Raw genomic sequence first — 15,584 nt, 5'->3', positions numbered from 1 at the left:
ATCTCGTTAGAATACTTCCAGAATATGCAAGAAGCACGCGCAGATCTGGCTACGATCCTCGATACAATCCACAGCCCGAATCTCATGACAAACGTCGCGTTGTAAATTGCCGTCGCCGCTCGTAAACGCAACGATCACCAATAAACGCAACGGGACGATGATGCTCGTACCGAGAAAGCCTCGTAATTCATCGCGAATATCCTCGCTGTCGAAGAAGCGTCTCCTCAATGGCGAAGAGGGAAGTACCGTTCGTACCATTAATGTTGAGTTCGACGACGCGGGGACGAGGGACGGCGGCGGCGTCAGCGACACCAAAACATCGACCAAAACCAGAGTAACGCCCTGAACGTCCCAGTTGGACCGAGTTCAGTCAAAGGCAATAGTAAATTTCTTGCGTGTCAAGATTGTAGAGGAAGACGTCTAAAGAGAGAGAAAGAGAGAAGGAAGGAGCACCAAGTATGTTTAGTGCTCCCAAAATGTCTCCGCTATCGAACAAACGCACACATACATACATTCGTGTAGTCAACAGCGTGACTCACATTCACGTTTGTTTACTTACGAGCATACACCGATCGCTGTTGAGAAAATTGTGCGAGCAATGACGCGACGCGACCGCACATTTGTAAAGGTGTGGTCGACACACGCGTATCGCTCTGGCCACGTTTATATAAGTCGTGCGTGTATTTTATTCAACATCGCACGAAACAAGGCCACAGGAAAGGACGAAGAGGCTTTCTCGAAGAGAGGAGTTACTTTTGTTAAGGGACTGTAATGGTATCTATAAAGCTGAACCTCGTTGAGAAATGGGAACGATAAACGCAACAACTTTCCTTGACGCGTATTCCGGAAGACGACGTTGACTAAAATAGTAGCCATCGTATGTACGACCCGTAGTCAACAACCTCGTTGTCTTCGCGGAGAATGCTCCATTAATATCGCGGTTGTCCGGTACATTAAGGTCAACGAAAAGCAACGTGTCGTGGCTTTCGGAAGCTGGCCAACGGTTGGCAACGAACGCGCATAACTCATACACGATCTGGCCGGTTTCTCTCGAAACGTCCACCCTTCGTACGCGCACGGCAAGTGTTCTGGATGATCACTGACGGCGAATGACGAGTGAATTTTGTTACCGAAGTTGACTGGATCGCGTAGAATGAAACACGAGCGACCGGTCAGGTTTCGATGCGTCGTTACGTGTACTCGAATACCGCCATATCATCGCGTCATACGGATACGTAGTACGTAGAGAGGGAGAGAGAAAGAGGGTGTGTGTACGCGCGCGGTGGAATCTAGTATTGGACGATAATCAGCCAACTATGTGTGTGGATGTAGAATGGTTGTGAGGCGGTGAATGCGTGCACGAGGAAAGTGGAGCAACGACCGGGAAGTCAGTCGGAACTAGCCGGCTCCATGCTGTCGGGTTTCGTCGTATTGCACCGATCCAGTTCAGACGAGTTGGAGTAAGGGCAGTGAGTACGACGTCGCCAATGTCGACGAGCAAGAGGGGCGCGATTCCCTTTCGGTTTTGCTAGCTTTTTCCCCATAGACACGACTTTGGCGTCCCGTCGAGTCAGAAACTCTAGGCACACGCCCCCTTCTTTCTTTATTTCTTTCTCTTTCTCCTCTCCTTTGCTCGCTCTATTTCTCGCTCTGTTTCTCCTTTACCGTCTTTCCTTATTTCGGCCCTCGACGAGCTCATTCTCTCTTCACTCTTCGACATCGCGTTACCAATATAAGAATATGTCACCGTAAGGATCGTCTCGCTTCCTCCACGAGTTACTTTCGAACGAATGCTTGAATTGAACGCCGTCGGACGTGGAATAAGCTAGCCAAGTCAGCACGAGGAAAATATCGTTCGAGGAAACGCGCACCCGATGCCTTGACGGATCTTGTTATTCTTCGACCCCACGTGGTTCAACTTGTAATTTCACCGCCCTTGCTCTTCCTCTCTGTGTTTTTCCTCGCACACGCTGTGATTAATCGAACCGACCTCTCCGTATCCTCGTGAATATTCGTTTCCAGTCCTTCGCACAGAATAATTTATAGCCTTGTTGTATAACGTTATGAATGATAATAAACTTTCAAAAATCATACTCTTCTACATTTCTCTAGATGCACGTTGCGCGATAATGGGTTTCCAGATGACAGCCATTTCGAATATGTTCATCAGTTTTCTTAATCAAATACTCAATTGGTTTCGTATGGTCAACGATAGTTTGTCAAAACACGTATCCACTGCAACCACAGACTAACATTCCTGAGTGTGCAAAACTGCTCGAAGACGATCGTTCGAGTATCGATTATCGTGTAGCTTCACGGGAAGAGTCTTAGCCAGCCGATAAGTTGTCGCAAATTTGTTGCCATTATTCCATAATGTCTAATTCACGAGGTCGAGCAAGGTTGGTGAAGATATTTTCCGCCAGAGCTGCCGGGCCATTTATACCGTGTTTACGTGTGTCTGCGATCAGTAAATACCTTTATGACGGTAAACGGCGTGGGATTTTTAGACGGTCCTGTGAACGGCCAAACCTTTTTACGTTACATACAAATTTCCAGTCAAGCGTTAACACACTCTAAACAAGGGATTCTATAGGCGTCGTACTCTCTTCGCTTCATATCTCGATCATTGTAAGAGGAAACGCGTTTGATTTGCAGTTTACGTTTTCCCTCGTTAATATTCATTGGATAAAACGTCGCGTCGTCGTGATGGAATCGTTTTAACTCGGATAATAAACGCGAAGTACGAGGTTCGAGAGAATTTTCTCGCGAGAAGTAGTCATCGATATAGTTACGATCAGAATGCTTATTCTTATGCTACGAATATGTTATGAATATGCATGCGGAGCGTCGCAATTTTCTTAATTAAAAGGTCACTCGCTCGACTGAGAAGCAATTTGGTATAATGGGGAGCATTTTCATTTCTTGACAAAAAGTTGGTAATGAGGCCTTACTTCTTAGAAACCTTGGATCATCAGGAATTTCTTAAGACCTTTGTGGTCGCAGCGAAAATGTTAAAGAGTTCGTAATTAGAACCATCGCCGAGAAAAGGAAGTCACCGACTTCAACGTCGTTCGGACTGAACGAAAACAAATGAGATTCGAACGATAATTACAGCTGACTGTAATTATAATCGTCAGAATTCGATGTAATCTCGACAATAAAACACGAAATATGTAGTCGTGAGAAATTTCCAGAAAGATCGTTCTTCTTTTTCCTCCTTTAATTACTCTTACTGTTTGATGGAAGTTAACCTTCTCGAGAAAAAGTTTAAAAGGTCTGCAAGTTTAGTTCACTTGGGGAAATACTTTCCAGGAACGTGTGTTAAATGAAAGATAAATCGGTCCTGGGAATTAACCTGTACAGATCGGTACGAACCCTGAAGCGGAATTGAAATTACTCGTATGATTCGACAACGGAAAGCCCTTGGTTGCTCTCATGAACCGACGCGGGAACCCTACGTCGTAAATCACACGCAGCGAGAGGAAAAACCATAGAATAGAATCCACGTGGAAGAATCGATGTTTGTCGAACCGTTCCATGGAACGTTCCCTTTCGAAACTTCTTTCTAAAGTACAGCCGTCTTCGAACTATCTTAACGCTCGACCCGCCATTTACTCTTCTTGAAATACAATTTCAACGACTTCCAGCACTTTATTCTTCCCTACGTTTCGGACGATTTGATATACCAAATTCGAATCTGGAAAAATTCGAGAATTCATTTGACGCGTCACGCGAAAATATTCTCGAGTTTTCTCCGAGCGTAAAGGCAAACTTTTTCATCTTGTAGTTACAAAAACGAGAGTATGATAAAAAAAAAAAAACTCTTCAAGTCCAGAGAAAAATAGTATTCGCTACGCGTAGGAAAAAGTCCTTAAAAAAATACAAGTTGGAAGATTATTATTTGGAAGATTTTAGTAGAAGGTTCAAGAGAAAATATAAGTAAAATATCGTTAGAACACCGGCAGAAATTTCTGAAAGAATTCAAGAAACGAAACATTCTTCGTAACTTTGAAAATATTAACTTTTTAATTAATATGCGTTATGAATTTTCTTCCTCCGTTTGATAAATCTATCTGTCTATCTATCTTTAAAATTCTCAGCTCATTTATTTCACTGTCGTATATAATGTTTGAAACTAAATCTACCCATATAGGGAGAAAATCCGTGTTCTAACGAGGAAAGTCAATCCGACGCAGAGATACACATGTAGTCGAGGGGTTATCCGCGTTGCAAGTCGGATTCAACGTAAAGTCAACGTTAAATCGACACGACGTTCTTTATCGGAAAACAGTCAAGTGACTTTTTCAGCGACCCGTTAACGCTGGCATTAACGCAGTCATTGAATTTAATTAATGTCACAGCAGCGACGCGTCGTGCCATGACGACGCATGTCAATTTGATCGTTGCACGCCGCCCAAATCCTCCGCTTTTTGTTCCTAGCTGTGGTCCTCTCCCCTCTTTTACTCGATTCTGTACTAAAATGTATCGCGAAGGTCGACGAAACAACGGCGTTTAAGGTCTGTTCCGCTTATCCGCCATCATCGACTCGTTGGACAAATATATTTGCTCGGACGTGTTTGTCGAAAAAAACACGGAGTTAGAGTGTCAGATAAAAGGAGAAATGCGTCCGTCAAATTGGAAATAAATCGTTGAGGACTTTATCGCGACGTGGTATGCCACTTGATAAACCGACGCATCTACCCGCATCATTTTTCTAGTTAATCTGAATATCGATCCGAAACGTATTACCCGCTTCCGCATAATTTTAGATTTTCGAACGATACCCGCACCGAATTGCGTCGTCGTTTCGATCGTCGCTGTATTTCATCGATAAATTAAAATCGGGTCTCGTGCAAACTGGCTCGGGACTCCTACCATGCTCTTTCCGTGCATCTAAGGCGAGGATTATGGTTGCAAATGGAAGAAAACAGAAGTCTAAGAGATACGAGAGCCTGAATCTACTTAGCTCGGATTATTTCGAAAAGCCGGGGATTTCGAGATGCATTTGATTACGCGAACAACGACGTAACGCTATCAGTCCGGATACTTCACGTTCGCGTGACTTATTTCTACTTTCTGTTCGTTCAATTTCCCAGCTGTACGAAAGGATTCGTTCGTCTCCGGAAGGACAGTTACAATCCTATCGAAAAACAGTATTTTAATTCCACGACGAAGACGTTGGATTCGAGTAAGAATGTCAAGGGGTGAAATATTCGGCCAAACGGAAATGAAACGGTTTTAAGTATCGTTTATCATGCGCGTTTCGTGCTAACGTTCTAAAGATTCGTAGAACCATAACTGCTACCTTCCCTCGATAGGGATATCGTTTCTCTACAGTTAAACAACAAATCGCAACGCGTATATTTGCGTTACCGATAGCCGCGGTTCTTAATTAATTAAACAGATTTTGACGCGACAGGTCGCTTCCTACAAAACGAAACTATACCGATCGACTTCGAACGCACTGCGATATGCCAGATTTGGAAATGTTTCGTATCGATGGAAATAAATTCTCGTGCAACCAGATTAAAAGTTAAACCGGCGGATCGATGGTTTACGAGGGTAATATCGCTGGAAATTGTTGATCAATACTAAGCGTCGATATCGGCTGGTCGAAGCTTTATGAAGCAATAAGCGCGAAGATTAAAACGTGCGCGGAGCACTGGCCGAATCTCCTTTGACTCTTACCAATTCTATTCTTTTTCACTTTCGAAGTAATTGACGTTAAAAGTAGATTCTCGATAAAAGTTTCAATTACCTTTTTGTTATATTTTACGAGTTTATAAAAACTGAAGTATACGCTCCGCAAGGTAGATTGCGATAGTATTTAGAAAAGAGCTGTCAGAAATTAACGCGCCAAGAATTTTAACAAGTGGCTACTTTTAAGCGTAATTTATAATGGCTGCAGGAAAGCAGGATGCACGGCATTTGCAAACAAAGCAGTGTGATCCTGTAGTGCGCCGTGAAATCCCTCCACCGTCCGTTTTTCTCGAGCTTGACTTTTCTTTAAAACACGTCGGGTTCATTACTCATCTTTATCTATAGCCACACCACGGCAATAGCCCATTACAATTTTTAACGAAACAACAAAGCCATTCCCTGTATGAAACAACGTGGCACGTTAGAGGGATGTTAAAATACTTTCTCGCCGTAAAATGCCCGATAAAAATATTATTTTCTTCGTGGTAGCCAAAACCCTATGTTTTCATGTCTTTAATACATTAACTGGAAACATATGAAATGTCTTCTTTATCTAGATTACGTTAAGAATATCATTGTATATCATTTATACATTTATGTATTTATATGATAGACTGTGATAATTTGTCTGCGATATAATCTACCGAATAAAATTAAGCGTAAATTTATACTCTTGCGTATTTTTACTCGAAATACTGTCAGAAGCTTTATGATATTCTCTCTGCAATAACATAATGGATACGTACAAAATTTAATTCATTTTCCTTTACGAATATAAATTTAATTACTTCGTGGCCAAAGTCATAGATAATATTAATATTGTATTTGAAGGAATTACTACTAACGAACATACTATTCGTTTTCCAGACGCTGAGTCCTAAATTTCCAACATAGTTTTTTATTTCCTCTTAGCAATATTAATTTTCACAATAAACAGATATATAGATTTTACAATATCTAACACAATAATATTTTTCTACGATAGTATTGAAAACATAGTATTAAAAACATTATACACATCTCGATGGCACATATGTGTCAATTACAGCAACACAGTATTTTCATTGGTAAACTCGTTCCGATGAAAAGCATATTCATCATAATAGAATAATACGAACATTTGATATATTACGACCTAATACAATATCACGCTGATAATACGCCTGGTGTTGCACCGAACTCGAAAAGTACAATCAAAACAATCGGAGACGATATCAGCGAGGTTTTCACGTGGTTGCCTGGCAATTATCGTAACAGTCTATCGATCTACGAAGTCTTGTCCCCGTGCAAATACATACACAACAGGCACGTTATGTCGTGAAACACGCGTATCATTTATCCAGATGGGAAATTGCGTTACGCGACTGTGAACGTAAATAGTGGCAAGTTCACGTGTTTATTCACAGGGAATAAAGAATCGGTTGGACAAGATCAGAAAATGTCACCTACGCCGAGGAACAAAAGGTCACTTGTGGATGCCTTTCAGACTTTTTTTTTTAAATAATGGAACGATTTCACGCGAATGAAATCCAAAGTTAAACGCGCATTTAACGCCGTTACGTTCTTTCAACCCAATTGCATCCTTCCAACGGTAAAGAAATATCTCCAGTTCGAGCAAAATATACAAGAATTGTTACTGGCATGCGTAATCTATTGTTCCAATTTTACGTTAAACGACTTTTTAAAAGATTAAAAGTCTTTTCGCTTGTAAAATAAATAGAGATTAACAGGTCACAGCAGAGTTAAGAAAATTTACAATCTACGTTTCGGATTGGAACCAATCGCGATATAAGTGGAAAAATTGGACAACCGCTAACGAATGTTCTTTCATTTCACGATATCCGTTCCCACCGAACTTCGTAGTTCGTTAAATATGGAAATAAGAAAGTTTCCGAAAGAATTTCAAATTACGCGCTTCCTTCTGGGGAGGAGAATTCTCAATGCAAAAAAAAAAAAATCGAGAAGAAAGAAGAAAGATTCGCGAGAAAGTTGTTAAATAAAGTACCATGGGGTAAGAAAGTAGCGTCGAATGCGGCGAACAACTTAAGACGACATCTACGGGTATAAATTCCGCGTATTCATAATTTCCATTAGAAAGTGCCTTGAACGAACGTTACGTATAAGCTGCGGGAGAATCAAGGCGAATAATTTTCTTGGCTGGTTGCGAATTAATAAGCCCACCATAAACCTATGTCCTAAAAGGATCTTCGTGTCTTAATGCCGGCTTATCACGCGCATAAAGGGTGAATCAGCTGAAACTAATCGTATTTAGTTACCGATCCACTCGGACGGAAATTATCCTAGCGGAATCGACGTTCAGATCCAACGCTATCTCTCGAAACCTGTTAACAGACGAGCACCCTTGCCCAATAAAGGCGTGAACGCTTCCTTCGAGCCGCTTAAAATTCGTTCCTTTCCTTAAATTTCTCATTTAAACCAACGTGACTCGTCCTTCTTTAATTTCCTGGGAAGATTCTCCTGGAAATTACGGTTATGGAAATCGAAAGAAGTTAACGGATTTCCAGTAATGAATTGGTTCGTGCGGGTTTCCTCAATCGGGATTGTCGTAGCACGATTAAAGTCGCCAGCTCGATCGATACGATATTTGATACGTGTGACTCGCCCCACTTTATCAGAAGAGACGCGAACATCTATCTGCCTATCGTAGGTGGATCAATCGGTCGCGGTTGCTCCTATAGACTAGCTTTGTGCCAGCTGTTCGAAACTTTTAACCACATGCACACGCCGTGGAACGTAGAGAGAGTGTCGCCCAACGTTAACTGTCTCCAGCGCTCGTAAATTATGTAAACTAATTTTGAAAGTCACCGACGAAAGATAAAGGCAAATTATGGAATTAAATTTAACGCCGACGTTATACGCGTCGGAGGCGTTTAAAGAGATTTCTTGGAGAGCAACTCCGTTGATACACAATGCAAAAGAGATGATCTGTAACGTAATAACGAACGGTATATCGGCCTCTCTCTTGCGACTTTCGCGTTCGTCGTTCCATGAGAGAACCATAATTTTGCGTGAATGATACGACGCTGGACGCGACAGACCTTGGACTTCTTTGAACGCCGCGTGACTTTCCTATCGATCGGCGCAATATTTTGTTTGTAATTCCTCGAAATCATAAGCAAGTGATACTTTATCGTTAAAACGTTAGCCTACGAGAATTAGCCTTTATCAAATCTTTTCTTCTTCATACATCGAACGTTTTCATGATGTCTGTTTTATAGGCATACCTCTGCACAAATGATGAAAGGTCGGCATCAATTTCGTCGTCGCTTCAGTCTACAACCGTCATCGTTGAAAGAGGGCCAAGAAGATGGAACGACGAAAAACATTAGGTAAGGAGATTTATACTTTTCAAGCGTCTCGAAATCTGTCTTATTCGCGCTCGAAAATCCTTCGTCTCGACAAGAAAAGGAGAATCTTCCTTTTCTTGCCCCTAAGGTACTTCTATCCGTATTCTTCGTGCTCCTCTGTTTCCTCTTGTTTCACAGAGAACGAAGCTACGCTGCTTTTACAAGCGTCGACTGATTTCCTTCCTGCATTCGCGGAATATACTATCGCCGCTAATACGAAACAAACGAAAGAATTACACGAACCCATGGGAAAGAACAAAACGATTTACGGGTGAAAGTGCATTTTCCATCGTTCTCGAAACGAATTCCAAGCATCAACCATTCTTCTCTGCTCTTTTTCCTCTTCTTTTCGCTCCCCTTACTTCCTCCTCGATCCCCTGACCTCCTCTTGACTCGCTCTTAAGCTAGGTCGAGCTTTAATTTTGTGGCTAGTCTTCGCAAAAAGAGAAGCTCGCGCTCTTCTCCTTTGTACGCTCGGTAATAACCGCGTCTGACTTCTACTCGTAATAAGCGTGGATGATTACGGAGATACTTAGGAACAGTTGTTATCTGGTGCATGCAAAAGCACTGGTGCACCACCTCCACTTGCATGCTCTATACACAGCAGATATTCCGGGGACTAATAGCGACTCAAATTCAAGACAGCTCCTATACAAAACGTATATTGAATAACGCGTGGAGACAGCGAAGAGGATCTTCAATGTTCATTAGCACTATTCTCTTCGTCAGGACGTTATCCCCTTAAGGACGAGGCAGTTGGCTCTCTTATTTGTCCCCTGTGTTTCGTTCTAAGGTACAGGCCTGTTATTAACTGTTTTTCAAACCATAGCTGTTACGCGAAAAAAGAAGAAAAAACAAATAAATTCATTAGAACGTTACGTATCAATCTTTTCGATGTTTCTTATAATTTGCTAGACTCTATCGAGGATATTTCTAAATATATTTCAGAAATGAGAGACTGTCAGAGTCAGACAGCGGCGGTGGAAAACAAGTGGAGAGTTCCATACGACACAAGATCGTGGTGATGGGCGCCGCGAAAGTTGGCAAATCCGCGATAATTAACCAGTTCCTCTACAACACATTCACGCCAAAGTACAAGCGAACGGTAGAAGAGATGCATCACGGTGATTTCAATGTTTCCGGGATACATTTGACGCTCGACATCCTGGACACCTCAGGCTCGTACGAGTTTCCGGCTATGAGAGACCTATCCATCAAGTCCGCGGACGCGTTTATTCTCGTCTACGATATTCACGATGCTAACACGTTCCTTGAGGTGAAGACTCTGAGAACACAGATCCTAAACACCAAAGGCGCCGTGCCCATTGTTGTCGTTGGCAATAAAGTCGACGTGACCGACTCGGCACAAGAGGTAACTTTTATCGTAGCCGAATGCGACAGAGTTCTTTCGTCTATGACATTCAATTTCTGTATTTGATTTCGACGGGTCTGATTTTGAAAAATTCGCATTTGGAAATTTGAATTTGAAAATACGAATATGAAACATTACATTTGTATTCGAACTATTTTACACGCTTGTTCCAGGTGGATACAGACAGCACGAGAGAACTTGTGATCATGAAATGGGAGAACGGCTTCGTAGAAGTGTCCGCCAAGGAGAACCTGAACATTTCGCAGGTGTTTAAGGAACTACTGATACAAGCGAAACTAAAATACAACTTGAGCCCAGCGTTGAGACGTCGTCGCCGGCAATCATTGCCGCCACCGCAGCATTTGAATTCCCGTAGCAGCAGCGCTCACGTTCCATCGCCGGCGCAGCTACAGCATTTGCAGCAGATTCGTGAACGTTCCGAGTCCAAGAGGAATTCCTGTATTCTATCGTAAAGAGCCTCTCGTCGCTACTGATCCAAAAGCTGATCTAAAAGAGAAAGGGTGAGGGAATCGAAAGGGCGAGGGCAAAGCTATGCCGCGACGATTCTATTAGCGATTCCGTTCGCTGTGATCGATCGATGTTTCCCGCTCGACGTTCCGACGTCTCCGTACGGCACGTTCGACACGCTTCGGATCGATCGTCGAATGGCCGATCGAAAGAATTACACGGCTAAAGATGTCGTAGACGAGAAGATAAAGGCCAACGTTTGGCCAAGGGAATTCAACATTAGCGGTAATTTCTTCTTTTTCATTGGCTGAGGATTCGATATCGTTAAGATTATCGAAAGCTAAAACAAAGTAACATAGTTTCCCAATTGAAGATTCCGCCTACAATTTCAAGTTGAAAATGGAGAACACTTTCCTTAGAAATGGCCTCTATTCGATTGGAAGCTTTATAATTCTCGTACGGTTATCGTACCGTTCATAGTTTTCGTAGTCCGACCTTGAAAAATTTAGGTAGCAAATTTTCTTAAAGAAACGAGTTTCAATTATTCCGTGTTTATCGTTCAACAATTCGATGTGCGTAGCGCGAGTCAACGTACTTGATGTGTCTCTATTTCGCCTCCGATTAGAAGATATGTCTCGAAAAATTTGAAGCTCTTGTTCCAAGGTAGAAGAAAACACCACGAAGAGATCAATGGAACGCTCTGCGATTGAGCTGACAGCGATAATTATTCCTTGTGACATCCGGTTCTCATTCGCAATCGAGAAAAAAAATCCTTATCCTTCTTTCTCGATGCAAAATGATTTTAAAGATTTTATTCGACGTTGCTGATCGATGAAATGTAAACTGATCCAAACGGCATATATGCTGTTGTTAACATAATTATTCCGAATTATCAAACCGTAGAATTCCATTTTTACAAATATATCAAAGTATCTTACAAAGGTATCCTATTTCAGGGTTGTTTCCCACTGCCCACTCACTATCTTATTATCCACTTACGGACACGTACAACGGCCAAACAATATTTTATAAAGCATTATTGGCTAGTCGATTAATCTTACATCAAGCACTTGCCTACGCTGTTCTTTATACCATATATATCGTTTAATTAAAGAGGTTAATTTCCATATACATATATATATACATATAATTTCCATTTCCATATACATACATATATATATATATATATTACACATATTTGATCTATAGATTAAAAAGTTTGCGAATATATCGCGTTAGAAGAAACGTTCTATTCGTTATTTACGACATGTAGATACTTCTAACGAGACGTATTGGAAAAACGGAATATCGACTTATTTGTCAATTACGATGAGCGTGAACTTATTGTACACGATTGCCTTGCCTAGAATCTGAGTTACCGCGAGTACAATAATGTTCAGGTGAAACGAACAACCACGTACAAATTCTGATCGATTGCAGATAGCTTTTTAAGTAGTATCGTTGTACTTGGTAAACTTGCTAATAACGAGAAAGTAGCGTGTACGATTTCTGTTTACGTAATTAGGTAACAGAGATAGAGGTGTCTATAAATTTTAAAGGAAATATTATGCAACGATCATTGATTTTAAGATTAGATGCAAAAGTTTATTACTTCGCGTTATCGCATGATACATAAATTTATCGTTTGTGAAAAAATGTCACGTTTTCGGAACTATTATTCAGATACAAAACTAATACATATAGGTTAGTGTAAATGTAGAAAGTCTATGTAAATAACAGAGCATTGTGATGTGGATATCTCGTTGAATCGAAACCCACATTGGGTATAATTTTACATAGGTATATTGTAATTAAGTGGCCGCGGGTCAGCACGTAATTTAACGCGTTCAACGATTATGAAATATCGCACATCACGATAAGAGGATAATTTATTTGAATGTAAAACAGTTCGAGATCAAAGCTATTTAATCGCTCCAAGATTATCTATTATAGACGAAATCTTTTGCTGAAATCATGTATTTGCCTGACCTGTGCAATCGCATTATTTCGTGTTACTTAGATTAATGTTAGACCAATCGGTTTAATAAATGAAATCTTATCATCACACTACGGAAATCTAAAGAATTTTACGACTCGTACAATAAATCTACGTTATATGGAGTTTCTGAGCAAACTGCACTTAACACGACTGTAACTATTTTTAGCGTAGTTGTGGAAAAAATATGTGGTAACAAATTATTAAGTAGTCTAAGCCCTTGACTTTATATCATTGTGTTAACAGAAATTAAATAAAAGATGGATGTCATATTTAACTTCCACATAATCTTGTTTTGTTCATTTTATCCCCTAAAATTTTCATAATATATAATATACTTTTCTACGTATTTTACGTATACAATAAAAGCTTAGTTTTCTGGTAAGATTTTTTATTTACATTTACTAGCTACGAACAAAGTACTAAACGATTTTAGGTACTACAGAATCTTTTTGATTGCACCATAGATAAAGTACAGGATAAATTAATTTTTTTATGAAATTTTGTGTAGAAATTTTGTTCAATGGGAACTGAAATACCGACTTTACGAATTTCAAAGACTCGTTACAGTAAGAGTAATTATCGATAGATAGTCAATATTTTTATATAACGGTTAAATTATTACTTTACCTCTGCAATATTCTTAAATGCAATAAAAAAACCTAAATTTATTACTGTGCATATACATCTGATTTATTTTTTAATAATTTTCGGTACGCGTTTGAATACACATGAGTACATATTTATGCGTACATGATATACGTAGCCTTCACAGTGAAAGCATAACCTTAACAGTGAAAGCATAACCTAAAAAAAATATGAACCGGACAAATTTCCGTATTAAACTCGATTTGTGTAAATACCATAAAGATCTGCATCGCTTTTGTTGGATTTTTATTGACTCGACTAAAATGATAAATATAAAGGATGTAAAAACACATATTAATCTACTGTTCCGCATTAATGAGCCATTTGATTTGTTTCTAAACGAAGTTGAATATTTACCACCTAACGAGGACGTACGGATTTTGAAGGAGAATGAAACGGTTTTGTAAGAATTCTTGCAATAAAGGTATGTGATATTGCAATAATGTATCATTTCAGTCAAAGTGTTGCAGGGTTTTACCTAAGACTCGACTAAGCAATATTCAACTAAGCAGTACTCAACTGATAAATCAGCTTCATTTAGCCGTCAGCAACCCAGTTTCACCAATAGACGCAGGTAAACAAGATCCAGAAAGTAGTCCTGCAGATTCAAAACGAATTGGACCAACAGCGATAAATTCTCCTGCTGCAAAGTCAAGCCCTGTGCAACACGAATTTTCGAGTGATATAACAGACAAATTGCAAAATTCTAAAGAAAGTAAGTAAAATGATGTAAGCACCTTGGTTGAATCAAAAGTGTAGTATTACTTATTTATGGTATTAAGATTCTATTTGTTTATGTTGTATTACAGGTACAGATGTAGAAATTCCTTATGTATATGCAAGGAGAAAACGTACACGAAGACGGAAAAGCTCGAAACCTGAACAGCTACTGTTAAACGAAGGAGACAGATCTAGTAAAGCCTATGTTATAAATGCTAAAGTTGTCCCTCTTGGTAAACATATTCGTTTTGATAACATAGATGACGAAATTTGTCTAGAAAATCCAGTTACATGTCCAGAAACGATAAGAGGAGTCCATACTACTGTATCACCTGTTCATGAACTTACAAATTTATTATCAATGGTTAATAATTCTACTCCACCTACCTTTGAGAACAACAGGGTAAAGAACACGGTGAATGCAAAGCATCAAAGCAATGAAGTAAATGGAGTCAATACAAATGTTAGCGCAAGTATAGCTTCAATTATGGCATTGGGAGAATCAAAAGAGTTTGTGAATACAGATCTTGAAACATATCCAGTCATGACAACAAAACCAAAAATTAATGATATTATAGCATTTAAGGTAATTTTTTTAAATAGTAATTATATTTTTAATCACAATTTTACATGAAATTCATTTTTAGATGCTCAAGATTGGCTCAGATTTTACACCACAAGTATCAAACTTTATTGTTGCAGAAGTTGTTTCTTGTAGTCCAGAAAAATCACTATACATCTTTAAAGTATTACGTATGTGATTTTGTATCATTAATGTATCTCGAAGATATATCTATATATTTTTTATTAATTACGATCTAACATTCCTCTGTGCAGAAGGCTTGTCAGAAGTGCAAGTGCCAGTTGGAAAACTTAACTGTATGGATGAGTCAGAGGAACATGCGATGAACAATACAATTAAATTAAATTATGCACAAATAATGAAACCTAGACTAGTATCTGTATCAAACACTAAACATTCGTTTTCGTTTACTTCCTGATCACTTAGTTAATTTCATACACTTTTTTATATATTTTAAATTAAATATTTTTGTGAGTAAAAGTAAATATGTTAAATAAAATTAAATATGTCAAATAAAATTAAATATGTTAAATAGAATTAAATATGTTAAATATGTGAATATATTAAATATCTCTTGAAATAAAGAGCGGGATTTATAAAAATTATCTTTTTCTTGCCATGCATAAACACAGCGTTTCTGACGTGAACGTTAATTGTAGATTATGTTGCTATTGTTGAATAATTCACTTCAATTTCACTTTACACTAGAACAGCGCAGGATAAATTTAA

General features: G+C 39.4%; 2 protein-coding genes across 5 annotated transcripts in view; both read left to right on the top strand.

Annotated features, from left to right (window-relative positions):
• The window catches only part of LOC117235522 (ras-related protein Rap-2a), a 28,865-nt gene extending 15,673 nt beyond the window's left edge, over nt 1-13,192 (top strand). Inside the window, exons 1-4 of one of the 2 annotated variants that reach the window (XM_033497641.1) lie at nt 1,240-1,469; nt 8,940-9,050; nt 10,017-10,440; nt 10,614-13,192. In XM_033497641.1, coding sequence (XP_033353532.1) covers nt 8,956-9,050; nt 10,017-10,440; nt 10,614-10,913 — 819 coding nt within the window. In that variant the 5' untranslated portion in view covers nt 1,240-1,469; nt 8,940-8,955 and the 3' untranslated portion in view covers nt 10,914-13,192. Of the gene's footprint in view, nt 1-1,239; nt 1,470-8,939; nt 9,051-10,016; nt 10,441-10,613 lie in introns of those variants that run through there. The other variant, XM_033497640.1, reaches the window with a different exon arrangement.
• A 284-nt stretch (nt 13,193-13,476) lies between these two features.
• On the top strand, nt 13,477-15,342 carry LOC117235571. Of its 3 annotated transcripts, XM_033497743.1 has the most exons (6): nt 13,478-13,955; nt 14,023-14,267; nt 14,362-14,466; nt 14,551-14,858; nt 14,920-15,025; nt 15,110-15,341. In XM_033497743.1, exons 1-6 carry the CDS (start codon nt 13,723-13,725, stop codon nt 15,271-15,273), a joined length of 1,161 nt encoding a protein of 386 aa, XP_033353634.1. In that variant the 5' UTR covers nt 13,478-13,722; the 3' UTR covers nt 15,274-15,341. The 3 variants fall into 3 exon arrangements, with proteins under 3 accessions (XP_033353633.1, XP_033353634.1, XP_033353635.1); XM_033497742.1 differs by having other exon boundaries at nt 13,477-13,955; nt 14,362-14,858; nt 15,110-15,342; XM_033497744.1 differs by having other exon boundaries at nt 13,848-13,976; nt 14,094-14,267; nt 14,362-14,858; nt 15,110-15,340.
• Nucleotides 15,343-15,584: the final 242 nt, after the last annotated feature.

This window comes from Bombus vosnesenskii, unplaced genomic scaffold, assembly GCF_011952255.1.
Source record: "Bombus vosnesenskii isolate JDL3184/JDL3185 unplaced genomic scaffold, Bvos_JDL3184-5_v1.1 scf7180000013316, whole genome shotgun sequence".
Classification (NCBI taxonomy): Eukaryota; Metazoa; Arthropoda; class Insecta; order Hymenoptera; family Apidae; genus Bombus; species Bombus vosnesenskii.
The sequence above is the reverse complement of the archived record's forward strand: the minus strand, read 5'-3'. Positions and strand labels throughout refer to the sequence as shown.